The sequence below is a fragment of the Callorhinus ursinus genome, unplaced genomic scaffold (genome assembly GCF_003265705.2).
Source record: "Callorhinus ursinus isolate GAN/ISIS: 27379988/994484 unplaced genomic scaffold, GSC_fseal_2.0 scaffold13, whole genome shotgun sequence".
Classification (NCBI taxonomy): Eukaryota; Metazoa; Chordata; class Mammalia; order Carnivora; family Otariidae; genus Callorhinus; species Callorhinus ursinus.
In genome coordinates, this window is record NW_027397075.1 from 13,268,033 (window position 1) to 13,287,534 (window position 19,502).

Genomic DNA, 19,502 nt, shown 5'->3' on the forward strand with positions numbered 1-19,502 from the left:
GCCTCCAAGAGTGAACTTTGTGCAGCCCTGCTCTGGCAGATGGAGGAAGTGACTCAGACATGCTTTGTGGGCTTGGTCATTCTTTTGGCACCTCTGGAGTTTTTGCAGAAGTTTAGATTTACTGAGTATTGCAAGTAAAGTCTGGGTTTCCTGGGAGTCCCAATGCACACTGCTACAAAAGAAGAGGAACCTGGTCTGTTTCAGATGTCTCTGACATCTGTCTTCCCTCCATTTCCACTACTAACGTTCTAAATAGGATTGCTGAACCTCAGCACTACTGACATCTTGGTCCAGACAGGTATTTATTGTGGATAGGTGGGTTGGGGGGAGGGGGAATGTTCCATGCATTATAGGAGACATGTAGCTGCATCCTTGGCCTCCATGCACTAGATGTCATGAGCAACCCTGAGGTGTGACCACAAAATTGGCTCCATTGTTACCAAATCCTTTTGGGGGCAAAATCGTCCTTGGTTAGAAACCCTTGTCTAGGGACAAGTCATTAGACCAGACTGGTATAAAAGTCTTCCATCTCTCCACCTAGTCTTCCTATAGAGCAGATCTGAACTTACTGACTTTCCATGTCACTAATCCAATTGCATAACTAGTCTCTGCCACAGCCCTGGAGACTTCCTGTTGCCTCTGAAATAAGCCAAGATCTCCAAGCCTGCAAGGCTGTCCTCTACATTCAAGGCCCCTCCAGCCTCACTGCCCACTACCCTATGCACATTCTCCAACCATCTCAGGTGAATCAATCCCAGGTCCTGGAATCAACAGGCTCTGGCCTTTCCAGCCTTAGTGCTTTGACCAACTAAATTTTTCCTGCCTAGATTTAATAGTCTTTTTTTTTCTTTCAGGGTCCTGTTCATTCTTTCCATAGAAAGTGAACACAAGGGGCTGCAGGTCTCTGTCTCTCCAACCAGGGGAGGAAGGGCACCTGAGCCTAGAAATGTAGAAAGGAAACTTTTATGTCCTCAAGGAGAGCACCATCGAAAGACAAGTACCCCACAGGATGAGTACTGGCACCACCACCACCACCTTCTTGAAGCTTCTGAATGCTTTGAACTCCTCGGCCCCAACTCTCTCTCAAAGCCCTTATCCAACTCTACCTAATACCAGGATGCTTCTGGTGGGTTGTGATCACCTGTTTGGGAGCTCTCCGAGGGCAAGGGGAGTGTCTTGAGTGCTCTTCTGAGGCAACAGCCCTCAGTGAACGAGTGCTTCATCGGCGTAAATCGCAAGGGCAGGAGGCTCGGAACCTTTCAAAGGTCTCTCCAGGGGGAAATGCACGGACGGGTGCCCCGGAGGGAAACGGACTGGTGCGCCGGCCACCTCTTCCCCACGCCCCCCTAGAGGGGCGAGGTCCCGGCAGACGGCCACTCGGTGTCTTCGCGTCCCGAGAGGGAAGACCACAGCTGCAGGGTAAAGGGAGGAGCTGCAGCACTCAGAGCCCTCCCAACAGGAAAACTCAGCTTCACAAACGTCACTAACCAGCCACGCCATCTTTTCCAACCCGCTGGGCCAGAAGCCGCCCCGGGACATGCCGGGACGTTCAGAAGGCCTGACGCATGCGCAACGGATCAGCCCGAAATAAGCGGGGCGGAGCACGCAGGCGCGCCCTGAAGGACGTTTCTGTTTCTCTGGTTTCCGCCTTCCGCTAATCGACAGCCCTCCTCACCAATGAGTCAACAGGATCTTCTTGGCGTCATGCCCTGGGGCCAATCAACCTATTTATGAAAACGGGATCCGTGCTATGGGCGTTTGTTAACTCTCTCCTATTGGTTACTGCCCTTCCGTTGGCCAGGCGCTTCCGCTTCTTGACTTCGATGGGTTTTCCTTGCAACACAGGTGTTGCTTAGAGGGTTTTACAGATATAACAGTAACAGCAGTCAGAGACCGTTACGCTGTTGGTGTGCTAGGCACAATTGTAAACACGTCCACACTACGTAATCCTGACAACAATCCTATGAAGTTAGTAGTATGACCTTTTTTATCCCCCAGAAGTGGAAACCAAGACCGTTTTTAAGCGAATGTAATGACAGAAATAGTGTTTCCAACCCAATGTTTTCTTCCCTATTTCAGTTTTTAATATCCAGTGCGTACCGCAAACCATCTTCTTATTAAAAGAAAGTTTCCTCATTCCTTATTTCCCAAGCTGCACTCTTTCCAGAAGAAATAACTGTTACTTGTGTGTATATTTTTCTGTAGCTTCCTATGCAATTTTGCCCATTTATCTTGAAGGTTTTCTATTTCAATATGTCGACCTCACCTTTTATTTTTAGGCTGTTGCGTTTAGTCATGTACCAGAACATATTCAGTCTTCAATCATTTCCATTTTGGTGGACATTGAAATACTTCCCTAATTTTTGTTTCTTTGTTATCCTTGACTGGCATATTCTGGATATATTTTGAAGAGGGAGCTGATAGATTGGGATGTGGAGTTTGAGGGAAGTAACAATAAACACTCCTCTGTGGGCTCTCTGCCTTTATTATGGCCCGTTCATCCATCCATCATTTACGAAGACACTTGTTGCCCAGTGAAGGAGTATACTGCATCAGGACATAAATGGAGGGAGGTGGGAAGTGAAATAGACTGATTATCCTCCCTATAAATGCATTCCACTTCGATTAAATATAACATCGAGCAGTTTCCACTAAACACTCCTGCACACATTATCTATTTGATCCTTATAATGTTCCTGCCAGGTATTCTATTCACCTTACAGATGATGGAAGGTAGTGCTGGAGAGATCAGATCTATTAGCTACCATATCTCATTATTTCCAAAGTACATCAAAATGACTCTTAGCTCCTCGTGTCATGAATTTTCTAAGTTACCTGCTGCCTCCCTACTCAGAGAGCAGAGTAACTAGACAGCTACATTGTTAGGAAAGAGAGGGAGAGAGCAGAGTGATTGTGGGAAGAAGCCCAGTATGGCAATTAGCTTTTTCTCCTCCAATTCCCTGTGTTTTTCTATGCCCCTAACTCCATGTTAGATTAAAAATAATCTGTATTTTTTAAAAGATTTTATTTATTTATTTGACAGAGAGAGAGACAGCGAGAGAGGGAACAAAAGCAGGGGGAGTGGGAAAGAGAGAAGCAGGCTTCCCGCCGAGCAGGGAGCCCGATGTGGGGCTCGATCCCAGGATCCTGAGATCATGACCTGAGCTGAAGGCAGTTGCTTAACCAACTGAGCCACCCAGGCGCCCTAATAATCTGTATTTTTGATGGGAAGTTCATCATTATTCCAAAGTGTTTAAGGATTCCCTCTTTATTTTCCTCTTATTTCCTCCCAAATTATTTAGTAATTTAAATGATTTGCCTAGAGGATATGACTGTTCAGTTTCCTTGGTAGTTACAGTTCTCATAAATTAATCCACTGTCATTTTGGTTTATATATTAACACAGGAGTTTAGTCATTGTGATCCTACCTTCTGAGAACTTCATCTACTCTAAGTGTGCTGTTCAATAAAAATTTTGAACCTGCGAGTCTCTGGAGTTTGATAAATGCACCAAGATAATGCCAGTACTTGGGTAGTCCTGGAGACACACTTGAAATATTACTGAGTGGAAAACTGAGAATATAGGTCACGGCTCTGGTCTACAACTGGGAAAACCAATTGAGAAGGATTTCTAGATTTCTTTGGAGGGGGCAATATAGATATGTGGAAAAGGGGATATTTGTCACCATTTGTTTGGCATTGTCCAAGGGACAGGGTAACTCCAAAGTAGTAAACATAAAAATTGTTCATTTCACAAATTTAGTTCATAGTGTGAAAATGGGATACTTGTGGGGCTTGTTAATTAATTCATTTCACTAAATGTTTATTGAGCATCTGCTGTGTATAAGGCATGTGTTTAGGTGCTGTGGGGGACAAAAGTACAACACTCTGTTGAAAATAGTCCTAAGATCTATTGATTTCCTTTTCTTTGGAAATGTAATTGCTAAGCAACTTACTCATATTAACCCAGTTTCTCTAAGGAAAGAGTACATGAAATGTGGTAGTAGGTATGTATTCCCATGGCAATTCCAGTAATGTGCTGTATCACATATTGCATTCTAATTCCAATACCTGTGTTCCTCAAGGTGAGTCATGGTGTGCTGGACTGATTGCTGATTTCCAGGAATATTAAGACTGAAAAGCCAGATCTGGAGGCAGGGGACATGCTTTATGGAGAGATAATCTAAGGGCTCTTAGACTTGCTTAAGAAGTCTCAGAGCATCCCATAATCCACCAATCATACTAACATATCCAAATGCTGATAGCAAATCTCATGGCTGGGACTTTGGAGGAGACAATTTAAATAAATAGGTTTAATTGAAAGGAAAATAGTCTTTCTTTTTTCTCATTAAACATTAGGTGAAGCAGAAAATGGCATGTAGACATAAAGGAGAGGGTAAACAAGATGACAGAGGAACATATGGATAGGAAGTATGGGTAGACAGGGCCATCTGGGTGGCTCAGTCCGTTGGGTGTCTGCCTTCAGCACAGGCCATGATCCCAGGGTCCTGGGATCGAGCCCTGTATCAGGCTTCCTGCTCAGTGGAGAGTCTACTTCTCCCTCTCCCTTTCTCCCTCCCCCCAACTTGTACACACTCTCTCTCACTCTGTTCTCTCTCTCAAATAAATAAAATCTTTTTAAAAACGGAAGTATGGGTAGACAGATTGAAATACTGAGAAGAGACAAAGAGAGATGGAGAAAGATGGGGGGATGGATAGGGTACAAAGATGAATTGAGTTTTCATTTGGGAGTAATGTCTGGCTTGATTTTATGGAATAATAGCATCATTATATAAAGACAATGCAAGTGGAACTGCTTTTTAAAGTACATAATTCTCTAGAAATACAAAACAAGTAATATTCATTACATGTAATAAATAACATGTGTACAACAAGGACAGTGAGCTAGGTCTGTAGTAAGTCAAAAACCTCTGAGCTGTTGATGAGACACACCTAAGATCTATTGTTACCTGTAGTCCACAGGGTTTTTAGTAAATAAGCATAGAATATTAGAAATAACTCTAACCAGGTCTTAGCAGCTTAGGGTTGTTGGGAACATATCTTGGTTGTACTAGGGTTGGTACTCCTCATATTCATCAGGCCAGAGCAAGAATGAGAAAAGGTAGAAGAAGAAGAGGAGTTAAATGGTGATGGAGTTTTCCCTTCTCTCAGCCAAGTTCTCTTCCCTTTCCCAGCAGTCTCCTTAGCGCCCCCTTTACCTCCTTGTTTCTTAGAGTGTAGATGAGAGGATTCACCATTGGCGTGACCACAGAGTAGAAGAGGGAAATGAATTTGCCCTGGTCTTGGTTGCTGGTCTTAGCTGGAAGGAGATACCCATAGATAGCTGAGCCATAGAAGAGGATTACCACCACCAGATGGGAGAGGCATGTATTAAAGGCCTTTCTCTGTCCCTCAGCTGAGCGGATCTTCAGCACCGCTTGAGCTATGTAGCAGTAGGAGATCAGGATGATGCTTAGTGGGACAGCAGTGAAGAAGGTGCAGACACCATTGAGCACAGCTTCATTGAGACTCGTGTCTCCACAGGCCAGTTTGATCATGGCAGGCACCTCACACAGGAAGTTGTCCACCCTCCGGTGTCCACATAATGGGAGCTGCAGAGTGAACGTTGACTGGATCACAGAGTTGCTCAAGCCACCCAACCATGCAATGGCAGCCAGCAGCCAGCAAAGCCGAGGGTTCATAATGGTGGTGTAATGCAGGGGCCGGCAAACTGCCACATAGCGGTCAAATGCCATCACCACAAGCAGGATGCACTCAGTGGCCCCTAGCCAGAGGAAAACATAGAGCTGGGTCACACAGCCACCATAGCTTATGGTCTTATCTGGTCCCCATAAGTTAATCAGCATTTGGGGGACTGAGCTAGTTGTAAAAGCAAGGTCCAGGGAGGAGAGGTTGCTGAGGAAGAAGTACATGGGGGTGTGGAGTCGGGCATCCAGGCAGGAAAGCAGGATAATAGTTGAGTTCCCAACCAAGGTCAGCAAGTAAGAGAAGAGAATGACTATGAAAAAGATTATCTCCAGCTGGGGATGGTCAGATACACCCATCAGAATGAAGCCCTCCAAGAAGCTGTTGTTGGCCCCTGCCATTTTGGTTGCTCAGTCACTCAAGGAATCTATCCAGGGAAAACCACTGAGAGAAAAGCAAGTGAAAAAACAAATTAGATAAGGCTGCTCTGCATCACAGAGGGTCTAATAGTTTTATGGGCATCATATGTAAGTGCCAATTTAATTTTTGTGACTGCAAATGTTCATTGCAATCCCCAACCACTGTCAGTCCCACATGAATGGAAACTTTATTCCATCCAAATGCCAAACATGAGTTATTACTACAATGAGAGAAGGCCTTATGAAGAACAAAAAGATTAGGGATCTTCAGTTCAGCACAGTGGTTACAAAAGGGTAGAGGGAGTTGACCATTAGAATTACATGTAGAAATTCTTAAAATACACATTTCCCCCTCCAAGGTTTTGATACGCTCATGAGAGGGGGAAGCAGACTCGCTATATTTGGAAAAACTCTCCAGAAGTTTCTGATAAATGTCTCCCCCTCTCTTCCAAATCCCTCCCATCCTTGGTGAAAACTCCTGGTCTACAAAGATGAGGTTTGAGGAAGAACATGATGAATCTACCCATTATTAGTAAAGGAAACTGGAAGATTTCAGAGGATATCCTTGATCCTTTGAGATATATGACACATCTGTACTGTGGAGTAATTCTTAACATCTCACAAACAAAAATTAGGCTTTGTTAATAATGAGCCAATAGCATCCCTCTATTAAGTCAGGGATGATAAAGATTTCAGAGAACTTTTTTTCCTCAGAGAACCTTTCAACTCTCCTTCAGGCCTCTACCTTATACCTCAAGTGGAGTTAACTACTTATCCTTTTCATTTAAAACCTAAGGATGCTGAGGAACTGAGTTACCATCTGATAGTCATCTCATATTTCTGTTCTGAAGTTCTTTCTGAAGTCCGTCTCATACCTCCGGCTAGTAGAGTGCTTCTCCTCTTGTATCCATGTAGGATTTGCTTTGTGGCAGCTCAGGGATGCCAGAATTTCAGACAGGGCTCTATGCATATGGAATGGTTTTTAGCCCAGGAAGAAACCAGCCAAAGCAAAAAGGGAAAAACTATACCTAGAATGGGAAACTATCGATCTCAGTCACCAGAAAGTTCAGAAGGAAATGCCAGACCAGCTAGATTCTTGGCCTGAGCTTGACAAACTCCCCAAGCCAATGTGACTGTAACTTCAAGTTTGAATTCAGCAACTCAGCTGCTCTTCAGAGTGTTTTCCTCCCTCAAAGAGTCTCTTCCCTTGGTTCCTATTTCTCTCATAATTTGGGAATGTTAAATCAATCCAACACTAATTGCATTTTAAGAGTAGCCTAGAGAGGACAATAATGAACTGGAAGGGTATGCCATTTATGGGGCAATTTTGGCAGGGGAACACCCAGATGGAGGTTGTTTGAGTACAGAATGATTTTCAGGAATGGCTTATATGATGCATAGATGGTTCTTATCCTGGTCTGCCTGTGAATTTGGTTTAAATGTTCAGGATATTGAGAAAAACAGCCAAGACTTGTGTCTCAAAGAGAATCCCAGATATTGTAATTGCCTACCTTCACCCAGTTTTCCGCCTGCTCCTCCTCTAAATTCCAGAACTCTCAACTGATCATTCGCGGATTAGGTGCCACATCTGGAATTGGGGTTGGCTGCCTCCTATCATAGAAGTTGCTCCTGAGCTGCTGGCAAATCCCCATTTGTGATGGCATGTTCTCAGGATCCAAGCTGCGCTTTAATATTAGCCTGAGCAAAAAAGGGAAAGTGAATCATTAAAAGCAGAGAAACAAGCCCAATTCTAAATTCCCAATCCTGGTAGAGAAGTTTCTAGATATGTTTTAAGTATTTCATTTATTTGGGAGATGGTTGGCAGTGATATTCTTGAGAGCCAAGTTTGTGCCTGACTCTCTTGCATGAAGTTCTAAGTTCATTTTCTTAAGGACATAGTCAGAATGGGAAATGGGGTTTTCAGTGGAGAGTAACACTGAGGCAGAATGGCAGGCAAGAACCACAAAACAAAACAAACTTTGTCTAAACGGATGAAATCTGAGGTGAAATACAGTCAAAATCTCCCCAGGTAGAAAGTTTAAGGTATTTGATCAGGTGAACAAGAATTTTATCCCCAAATCTTAGAATTCAAGAATGAGAGATAAGGGAGTTTGAATCTTAAAAGAGGTAAAATAGGACCAGTAAACCAAAAAGGTGATATAGTTCAAACTAAACTTATGGAAATTGTAATGCCTAAGGGGCATCACAGTTTAAAAATACTGAAATTTAAGAAATAGTTATAAAGAGAAATTAAGGGAATAAATGCTGTCTGAAGGGGACTTTAACTTTTGATGTTCACATCAGGGAAGACAACCAAGTTCCCTTAAAATTGATTTCTGATGCTACTGTTAGAACAAAAATCCTGGCTGCGTGGATCATGAGCCCGGCTCAGGTGGCAGCAGTTCTAATGAGCATAGGATCTCATAAAATAGAAAAGGACTAAATGTATGGCAGCATATCACATAGGTGTACCAACTGAACACCACAAACTCAGAATGGAAATGGCTGGATAAGCATGGTGTTCCAGGAATAGCTCTCCAGGCTACATCTCTCTGCAAGGTGGCAGCAGTTTACAATGGGTGTCACCAAAGGGAAAGCGGAGTGTTTGACGTGAGGACCAGGAGGGAAGCTTTCTGCCGTGCAGTGCCTGGGCAGTTGCTTAGTGGAAGGTCTTACCTGATTTGCCTGATGGCTTAAAAGACATGGAGCATGTGCAGATTTTCACAGAGGAGGGAGCAGGAGGAAACAGTTTCCATGGAGAATGGCCAAGACGTTAGTTCGTTTAACAAATGGTTAAAGGGAGGTTTGGTTTTGCTTTCTCTTTCAGTTAATTTCTTCATAATAATGATGGGATTTTAAAGACGTGTGATTGCACAACAGGTGTTTTCCTTTGAAAAGTAAAATAGGCTTAAATTAAAAGCAAGAGAAATTATGACCAGACATTTTTAGATTTCGACACGATAAAACATGGCTAATTTCCTTGGCAAGCGAGAAAGGTGTGCCTAGAGATTTGCATGCCTGAGGATACTGGACTATAACCAAGTCTTCCATGACCTTCTCCTCTTGAAGATTCTGTTCCTAGGACTCAAGTGCACACTGAAGAATTTTGTTTTCTTTTTTTCTCATCAGATTAAGAATTTCCCAGCTCCTCTCCTGGACCATTTTACAAATGACTTTGTTAAAGAGTTCCTCATTTGTAGTTTTAAAACTTCCCTTCAGGGACGCCTGGGTGGCTCAGTCGGTTGTGTCTGCCTTTGGCTCAGGTCATGATCCCAGGGTCCTGGGATCGAGTCCCACATTGGGCTCCTTGCTGAGCAAGGAGCCTGCTTCTCCCTCTGCTTGCCTCTGTCTCTCTCTCTCTGATAAATAAATAAAAAGCTTAAAAAAAAAAACTTCCCTTCACGGTTCAAATATTTTCGCCTCCTATCTCTTCTCTCAGCTGATGGAGAAGGTCACAAATGGGCTTGGGGCTCTAAGGCCATGTCACCTCCAGCCCTTCTTTGTGGGAAGATTCCAAAATCGGCACCTTTAAAAAGCCATTCATTTCACACTCTCTCTTTTTCTCTCCGATCCCCACCTTTGTTCCCTTTTTGCCTCTCATATACCCTGAAGTCTGTGGATTGTTCAAGGAAATATACCTTTGGCTTCAGGACTCTGCCAAATCCATCACACCGTCCCTGGTGGACCAAGTAGGAGAGAGAGGAATTAGGGAGGAGGCTGAGCTGTACAGCTGCTCCCCTGCCCACTAGTTGGGAAGGCAGGCTTTTAACCCGGGGGCTGGCCCTGGCTATCTGAGGAGCACTGGCTCTGCTGCCTGGAAGCCCAGCTGGCTCTGGCTCATCCTGCAGAGCCCAAGGGGGCACATCCATACCCCACAGGTAATTGGCACAAAGTATTTGCGTGGCCAGCACAAGGGGAAAAGGCTGTCTCTGAAGAACCCACTCCATCTTTCACCTCAGTCCCACCCCAAAGATACATTACTAATTGAATAGTAATAAGAATAACCACATTCCATAACTAATTACCAGTGATATTATTTTATCTTTTTCAAGGTACTTTCATATGATCTAACTCAGTTTTTAAAATGCTTTCTGGGGCGCCTGGCTAGCTCAGTTGGTAGAGCATGGGACTCTTGATCTTGGGGTTGTGAGTTCGAGTCCCACTTTGGGTGAAGAGATTGCTTAAAAATAAAATCTCTAAAATGCTTTCTATGGCAGTTGGAGCAGGTGGTCTTATCCCCACTAAATAGATGAGTGAACTGAGCAGGAAGCGATTATATGACATGCTTAGTGTTAAACAGCAGTGACTTCAGTGTTTGTTTCCTCACTGGGCATAAACCAGCCATCCTATGCAGAAGAAGTAAGTATTTTTCACTCATCATCTAAGAGATGTCGTCCTTGAGTGTTTTTTGGGAGGGAGAGGGGAGAAGGGATTCCCACTACCTCTGGCCCTTACATAAACCATGAATCGGGGTATGAACCTTAGACACTGACACCATGCTGTGTGAAGAGCAATCACTTACAAATGATACTAAAATACATAAAAGGTGACTGGTAACCTAATCAAGTCATTAGATATTATGGAAGATAAATTACCCCAGAAACTGCTGACTTAGAAACCATATCATTCAAAGGACTGGTCACTGAGGGTACACTGTGTGCCAGGTGCTGGTAGGGTCCAGAGGTGAGGATGGGCATGGCCCCTGTTGACAGGGGCTTCCCACCCCCTAGGTCTGTCTCTGGCAAGGGTCTCACAATGATTAGCACTTCTTGCTGGCTTGTGCCAGACACTGTGCTCAACAGTTTACAAACATTATCACAATGACCACACCAGGCAGGTATTATTCCTACTTTACAAGAAACTAAGGCTCAGAGGTATTACATAATTCATCCAAGGCAAAGAGCTAGCATATGGCAGAGTAACTTAAACTAGGTCTAATTTACTACAAAGTCCATACTCATGAAAAATCGAAGAATCTCAATGAACAAAAATAGGGAATTCAGTAAATGATGGCACCTCTATGGAATACTACACAAACTATCATCATTGGACTCTGTAAGACTTCTCTTGTTTTGATTTAATTTAACCTTATTTTACTTACTTTTCTACTTTATTCTCAATCCCCAATCTCATTCTGCTCCACACTCATAGACACCTACTGTGTCTCATGTGGTTGACATGTTTAAGTGCCTGGGTCTAATTGTACCCTTGTAAAACATAGTGTGTCTTATATATGTAAATGTTTTAAATTGACATCCATGCAATTTGCCATAAATTTCATTCTATTTCTTACCTTTTAATTTATTTTTTTCACAAAGTTCTCACTTATGTTTTAAAAGACACAACCAGGGGTGCCTGGGTGGCTCAGTTATTGGGCGTCTGTCTTCGGCTCGGGTCATGAGCCCCGGGTCCTGGGATCAAGCCCTGCATTGGGCTCCCTGCTCAGCGGGAAGCCTGCTTCTCCCTCTCCCACTGCCCGACTTGTGTTCCATCTCTTGCTGTCTCTCTCTGTCAAATAAATAAATAAAATCTTAAAAAAAAAAAGACACAACCATGTTGGTATGTGCCCATTTGCTTCAGTATTTCTCATACTGAATATACGTCTATCATATTTTATTTTTCATTTATAGGGATGAACATACAGCCTGTCTTAATTTCCCACTACCACAAAGAATGCTGCAATGAACATTCATGTACATATCCCTTTATGGACCTGGATAAGTGTCTATCACAGATACGTATGTATGTATGTATGTATATTCTAGATGGAGATTGCTGGGCAAGAGGGATATACATATGAGCATTCTCTGATTCTGTCAATGGGTTGATGCAGTCTATGACTCCCAACAGTTAGAAATGAAGATTTCTGGTTTCCCCTCATCCTAGACAACACCTAGTATAATCACATTTTCTAATGAATGCCAATCTGATGGGTATAAAATGGTATCTCAGTTTAGTCTGCAATTCTCTGATAACCTAGTGAGGTTGAACAGTTTTTATAGATGTGTTGGCTTTTTAAATTTCTTACTCTATAAGTTGTATTTTCAAATCCTCTGCTTGCTTTTAGTTTTTCTGTGTGTTGGCTTATTTGCAGTAGTTCTTAGTATAGTCTAGATAAATCTTGCCAGTTATAGACATTATAAATATTTTCCCCTAACCTATGCTGACCTCCTTTGAACAAAAATCCTTAATTTTGATATTGAATCCAATTAATAATTATCTGCCTTGAAGTTGATTTGTGCTTTTAAAAATTCTTCCCAATCCCTAATATACAAATAAATCTCATTTCATTTTCTTCAGATAGTTTTATATTTCACATTTAAATTTTTAATTCTTTGGGAGTTCATCACTATATATATATGAGGTAGTGATCCAACTTAATTATTTTATTAAAAACCAGGGGCGGGTATTTTTCCTTCACACAAAGCAAATTCAGAGACAGACAATCAGGATCTAGTGTAGTAGCAGGTCAACAATTATCAATGCAGGTTCCTTCCACCTTCCCTCTCCACCATCCTCATCAGTGGCTTCTATCCTCCAGGCTACCTGTGGTCTAAGATGGTGGCAGATGCTCTGGTCATCATGTCCCCACTTCAGCAAGGTAGGTGGAAGATGTTTTTGCTTCTTTTGGGAAGCTATCCTAGAAGTTCCATCAATAGCTTCCCTTTACATCTCATTGATAAGGATTTAAATATAAGAACATCTAATTGCAGCAAAGGCTGGGAAATGTAGTTTTCACATGCTCACAAATATCACATCACATCATATCATATCATATTATGCAGCCCCAACAATGTAAGTGTTGTATTACTAAGAAATGGAGAGTGGATATTGAGTAGTCAAGCAGTAGTCCCTGCCACAAAAAGATTTAGTAATTTGCTTTGAAATGGCCTTCTGTACTGCTTGGATGAGCACAATAAGAATGAATTCCTTTACAATTAAAAATATCCAAATAGGGACACCTGGGTGGCTCAGTCAGTTAAGCATCTGCCTTCAGCTCAGGTCATGGTCCCAGAGTCCTGGGATTGAGTCCCATGTCAGCCTCCTTGCTCAGCAGGGAACTTGCTTCTACCTCTGCCTGCCACTCCCCCTGCTTGTGCTCTCTCTCTCTCTCTGACAAATAAATAAATAATAAAAATTAAAAATATCCAAATAAAAAAGATTTTTAGTGTCTTTCAAGTTTTTACTGAGATAAAATTCACAAATTTAATCATTTTAAAGGATTACATCCAATGACTTTTATTATATTTACAAGGTTGTACAATCATTACCACTGTCTAGTTCCAGAATATTTTCATCATCCCAAAAGAGAACCCCTCTACCATTAAGTAGTTACTCCCCATTCTACCTTGGCCCCCATCCTCTTCCAACCACTAATCTCCTGTCTATATGGAATTGCCTATTCCAGATATTTCATATATAAGGAATCATGTAATATATGGCCTTTTGGGTCTGACTTCTTTCATTTAGCATAATGTTCATCCATGTTGTAGTATGTATCAATACCAAATTCCTTTTTAAGGATTAATAATATTCCAATGTATTAATATACTACATTTTGTTTATCCATTCATCAGTTGATGAACACTTGGGTGGGTTACACTTTTTAGCTATTATGAATAGTGCTGCTATGAAAGTTCATGTATGAATTTTTGTTTAGAAACATGTTTCTAATTCTTTTAGGTATATACCTAGGAGTAGAATTATGGCTCATATGGTAATTCTATGTTTAACTTTTTGAGAAACTGCCCAACTATTTTCCACAGAGGATGTACCATTTCACAGTCCCACCAGTTTCTCTGTATTTCACCAATACTTGTTATTTTTTTTAAAGATTTTATTTATTTATTTGACAGAGACACGGTGAGAGAGGGAACACAAGCAGGGGAAGTGGGAAAGGGAGAAGCAGGCTTCCCACTGAGCAGGGAGCCCGACGCGGGGCTCAATCCCAGGAGACGCTGGGACCATGACCCGAGCCGAAGGCAGAGGTCCAATGACTGAGCCACCCAGGCACCCCAATACTTACTATTTTCCTTTTAAAAAAATATAACAATCTTAATGGGTGAGGTAGTTCATTGTCATACAACCCACCAGTCATATTCAGAGTTCCCCCATTTTACTTGCAATTATTTGTGCCTGTGTATGCGTGTGTGTGTATGTGTATCTAGTTCTCTACAATTTTACCACATGTGTAGCTTAGTGTATCCTTCACTACAGTCAAGATAAAGGACAGTTCCATCAACATCAGGATTCCTCAGGTTGCCTTTTTGTAAGCACACAAATCTACCTCCTGCTCCCACCTTAACCCCTAGTAACCACAAATCTGTTCCCCATTTGTAAAATTTTGCCATTTCAAAAATATAATAATATAATATATAATACATAATATAATAATAATATAAATGGAGCCATATAGTATGAAACTTTTTGGAACTGGCTTTCACCACTCAGCATAACTCATTGGAGATTCATCCAACTTGTTGCATGTTTGCACGTATTGATTGCTTATTCCTTTTTATTGCTGAATATTATTCCATGGTATTTAAACAGTTTACCATGGTTTAACTATTACCCACTGAAAGACATCTGGGTTGTTTCCAGTTTTGGGTTATACGAATATAGCTGTTACGAATATTTGTGTGTTATGTGGGTTTTTTTAACTTTTATTTGCATTATTTATGCAGAATTTATTCCCAGGCCATAAGTTTTTGTTTCTTCAGTTTCTTCTAGGGTATCTTTTTCTTTTCTTTTTTTTTTTTTAAAGATGTTATTTATTTATTTGACAGAGACAGCGAGAGAGAGGAAACACAAGCAGGGGAAGTGGGAGAGGGAGAAGCAGGCTCCTGCTGAGCAGGGAGCCCGATGCGGGGCTCGATGCGGGGCTCGATGCGGGGCTTGATCCCAGGACCCTGGGATCGTGACCTGAGCTGAAGGCAGACGCTTAACGACTGAGCCACCCAGGCGCCCCTAAGCTATCTTTTTCTTTTGAGCAACCTCCTCTTCTGGTTTAAGAACAATCTGCTCCTTCTCAGTAAGAACCATCTCAGTGTGCCAGGGAGAGCTCATGTATGGGTTAATTTGACCATGAGCCCTATAAGTTCTATGCTACATCTTCAGGGCTTTGCTCACCTGAATGTGCTCAATGACCAGAGAATCTACATTTAAACACTTAAGTTCAACATTAGTGTCTGCATTTTTAAGCATGTGCAGTAAAAATTCAGGACTCTCTTTGGGCCACTAGCCCCACTGTTTGGCCTGGATACACCTATCAACTTCGCCACTGTAGCAAGGGAATGGCACACATGCCTTCTGCAAAGTGACATCTTTCAGATACTTGGTGGCTTTTTGGATATGCATACCCTTGATGGCCTGGGAAGTTTCATGTGTGTTCTTAAAGTGAAGATGAAGATTTGAACCTCTTGATTTGCATGATTTTGTAGGGTTTTCTGGGTAAGTGAATAGCGAACCACTTTCAGAGATCACCTTAGGCTGCTAAGTTTTTATTTCTCCAGGATAAATGCCCAAGATCACAATTCTTAAGGTAGTTGCATATTTAGTTTTATAAGAAACTACCAAACTGTCCAGAGTGTCTGTATCATTTTATATTACCTTCAGCAAGGTATGTGATCCAGTTGCTCCACATTCTTGCCAGCACTACTTCTCATTTTAGCCATTCTTATATGTGTGTAGTGATATCTCATTGTGGTTTTAATTTCATTTCCCTGATGGCTAATAATGTTGAACATCTTTCATTTACTAATTTTTCATCTGTATATCCTTTGTTAAAATTACTGTTTATGTCTTTCGCCCACTTTAAAATAGAATTGTTTACTTACTGTTCAATTTTGAGATTTATTCATATATTCTAGATACACATCCTTTGTCAGATAGGTGATTTGCAAATATTTTCTCCAGTCAATAGCTTGTCTTTTTATTCTTATTTTTAATAACATCTTTATTGAAATAATTCAGATACAATATTATTTACCTATTTAAAGTGTGCAATTGATAGATTTTGGTATATTCATAGAGTTGTACAATCCATTTTCATAATCAATTCTAGAACATTTTCATAATCACTAAAAGAAACTTCATAGCTACTGCCATTTTGACCGAACCTTCCACTTGTACCCAAGGCAACAACCAGTCTACTTTCTGTCTGTACAGATTTACTTATTCTGAACATTTCATGTAAAGGACTCATATAATATGTGGCCCTTTGTGACAGGTTTCTTTCAATTGGCATCATGTTTTTTCAAGGTTTACCCATGTCATGGCATAAATTAGTACTTCATTCCTTTTATTTCTGATGGGCATTCAGGTTGTTTCTGCTCCTGGCTATTGTGAATAATGCTGTTATGAACATTTGTGAACAGGCTCTTGTGTGGACATGTTTTCATTTCTTTTGGATACATACCTAGTTTTGGAACTGTTGGGTCATATAGATATTTAACCTTTTGAGGAACTACCAGACTCTTTCCCAAAGCAGTCTTCTCATTATTTTAACAGTGCCTTTCATGTGAAATGTAAAAAATTTTAACAGAGTGTCCAATGTATTTGTTTTTCTTTTATGGATGGTGCTCCAATGTCATGTCTAAGAACTCTTTGCTTAACTCAAAGGTCACATGTTCCTTTGTTCTTCTAGAACTTGTAGAGTTTTAGATTTTACATTTAGGACTATAACCAATTCAGGGTTAATTTTTATATAAGGTGTGAAGTTTACATGGAAGTCAATTTTTTAAAAATATGGATGTCCAATTCTTCCAGCATCATTCATTGAAAAGACTGCCCTTTATCTACTAAATTGTTTTTGCACCTTTGTCAAAAATAAATTGGCCACAGACAAAATACCCTAGGAAAAGAAAACTACATACCAATATCCCTTATGCATATAGATGCAAAAAATCCTCAACAAAATACTAACAAACTGAACCCAAGAGCATATTAAGAAGATTATATAGCATGACTAAGTGGAACTTATCACACGAATGCAGGGGTGATTCAACATAAGACAACTAATGTAATACACCACATTATAAAGTGAAGGGGGAAAAATGAATGATGCAGTAAAACCATTTGACAAAATCCAACAACTTTTCATGATAAAAACACTCAACAAACTAGGAAAAGAAGGGAACTTTCTCAAAAAGATAAACAACATTTATAATAATAATAATACCCACAGCCAACATTATACTCAATGGTGAAAGATTAAAAGCTTTCTGCCTAAAATCGGAAACAAAGATGCCCAATTTCACCACTAATATTTAGCATTTTACAGAAAGTTCTCTGGTGAGAGATGGGCAAGAAAAAGAAATAAAAGGCATTCAAATTGGAGAGGAAGAAATAAATCTTTCCCTATTCATAGATGATATGATGTTATATACAGAAAAGCCCAAAGAATCTACACAGAAACTCTTATAAGTAATAAATGAATTCAGCAGAGTTGAAGGATACAAGATCAACATAGAAAAATCAGTTGTTTTTGGTATACACCAGCAATGAACAATATAAAAATGAAATTAAGAAAATAATTCCATTTAAGATAGTATCCAAAAGAGTAAAATACCCAGGTACAAATTTAACCAAAGAGATGAAAGACTTCTACGCTGAAAACTACAAATCATTGGTAAAACAAAGAAAATATAAATAAAACAAAAGTCACCCTGTGGGGGCACCTGGGTGGCTTAGTCGTTAAGCGTCTGCCTTCAGCTCAGGTCATGATCCCAGGGTCCTGGGATAGAGCCCCGCATCAGGCTCCCTGCTCAGCGGGGGGCCTGCTTCTCCCCCTTCCACTCCCCCTGCTTGTGTTCCTGCTCTCACTATCTCTCCCTCTGTCAAATAAACAAATAAAATATTTAAAAAAAAGGTCACCCTGTGTTCATGGATTGGAAGACTTAATGCTGTTAATATGGCAATATGCCCCCAAAGCTTTCTGTTGATTCAATGCAATCCCTATCACAATTCTAATGGTCTTTTTTGCAGAAATGGAGAAGCCAATCCTCAAATTCATATGGGATTGCAAGAGACCCTAATTAGCCAAAACAGTCTTAGAAAAGAACAAAGTGGGAGGATTCAACTTCTCAATTTCAAAACATACTATAAATCTACAGTAATCAAAATGTTGTGGTACTGACATAAGCATAGATAGGCAGAACACTAGAATAGAACTGAGACTCCAGAAATAAACTCATATATCTATGGTCAACTGATTTTTTTTTTTTTAGTAGACTCCATGCCCAGTGTGGAGTCCAATGCAGGGCTTCAACTCACAACCCTGAGATCAAGACCTGAGCTGAGATCAAGAGTTGGATGCTTAACCAACTGAACCACCCAGGTGCCCCTGGTCAACTGATTTTGAATAAGGATTACAAGACCATTTAGTGGGGGGAAAGAATGATTTCTTCAACAAATGGTCCTGGGACAACTGGATAGCCACATGCCAAAAAAAAAAAAAATCAAGTTGGACCCCTACTTCACACCCTACAAAAAAATTAATGAAAATGTATCCATGACTGGGAAGCCTGGGTGGCCCAGATGGTTAAGCGTCTGCCTTCGGCTCAGGTCATGATCCCGAGGTCCTGGGATTGAGCCCCGCATCGGGCTCCTGGCTCAGCGGGGAGCCTGCTTCTCCCTCTCCCTCTGCCTCTCCCCCTCCTCATGCTCTCTCTCTCTGTGTCTCTGTGTCTCAAATGAATAAATAAAATCTTTAAAAAAAAAAAAGAAAGAAAGAAAATGTATCCATGACCTAAATATAAGAGCTAATATTATAAAACTTCTAGAAGAAAATATACAGGTAAATCTTTGTGACCTTGGATTTGGCAATGGGTTACTTTTATTTATTTATTTTAAAAAGATTTTATTTATTTATTTGTCAGAGAGAGAGCACAAGCAGGGGGAGTGGCAGGCAGAAGGAGAAACAGGCTCCCCGCTGAGCAAGGAGCCCAATGCAGGACTCAGTCCCAGGCATCCCTGGCAATGGGTTTTTATATATGACACCAAAAGCAAAAGCAACAAAAGAAAAAATAGACAAACTGGACCTCATTAAAATTTAAAAATTTGTCTATGGAAGGACTTTATCAAGAAAGTAAGAAGAGGGGCACCTGGGTGGCTCAGTCAGTTAAGTATCTGCCTTCAGCTCAAGTCATGATTCCAGGGTCCTGGGATCGAGCCCCGCATCAGGCTCCCTGCTCAGTGGGAGCCTGCTTCTGCCTTTCCCTCTGTCTCTCCCTCTGCCTCTCCTTCTACAGCTCCCCCTGCTTGTGCTCTCTCTCTCTCTGTTAAATAAATGGAAGGAAGGAAGGAAGGAAGGAAGGAAGGAAGGAAGGAAGGAAGGAAAGAAGGAAAGAAGGAAAGAAGGAAAGAAGGAAAGAAGGAA

General features: G+C 41.1%; 1 protein-coding gene across 1 annotated transcript in view; it reads right to left on the bottom strand.

The window, feature by feature from the left end:
- Positions 1–4,905: 4,905 nt before the first annotated feature.
- OR2C1 (olfactory receptor family 2 subfamily C member 1) overlaps positions 4,906–19,502 on the bottom strand; it is a 30,789-nt gene continuing 16,192 nt past the window's right edge. Inside the window, exons 4-7 of the mRNA XM_073899628.1 lie at positions 9,763–9,801; positions 8,801–9,012; positions 7,636–7,822; positions 4,906–6,149 (exon numbers count right to left, since the gene is read on the bottom strand). Of these exons, the coding sequence (XP_073755729.1) occupies positions 5,168–6,106 (939 nt within the window). The 5' untranslated portion in view covers positions 6,107–6,149; positions 7,636–7,822; positions 8,801–9,012; positions 9,763–9,801 and the 3' untranslated portion in view covers positions 4,906–5,167. The remainder of the gene's footprint in view (positions 6,150–7,635; positions 7,823–8,800; positions 9,013–9,762; positions 9,802–19,502) is intronic.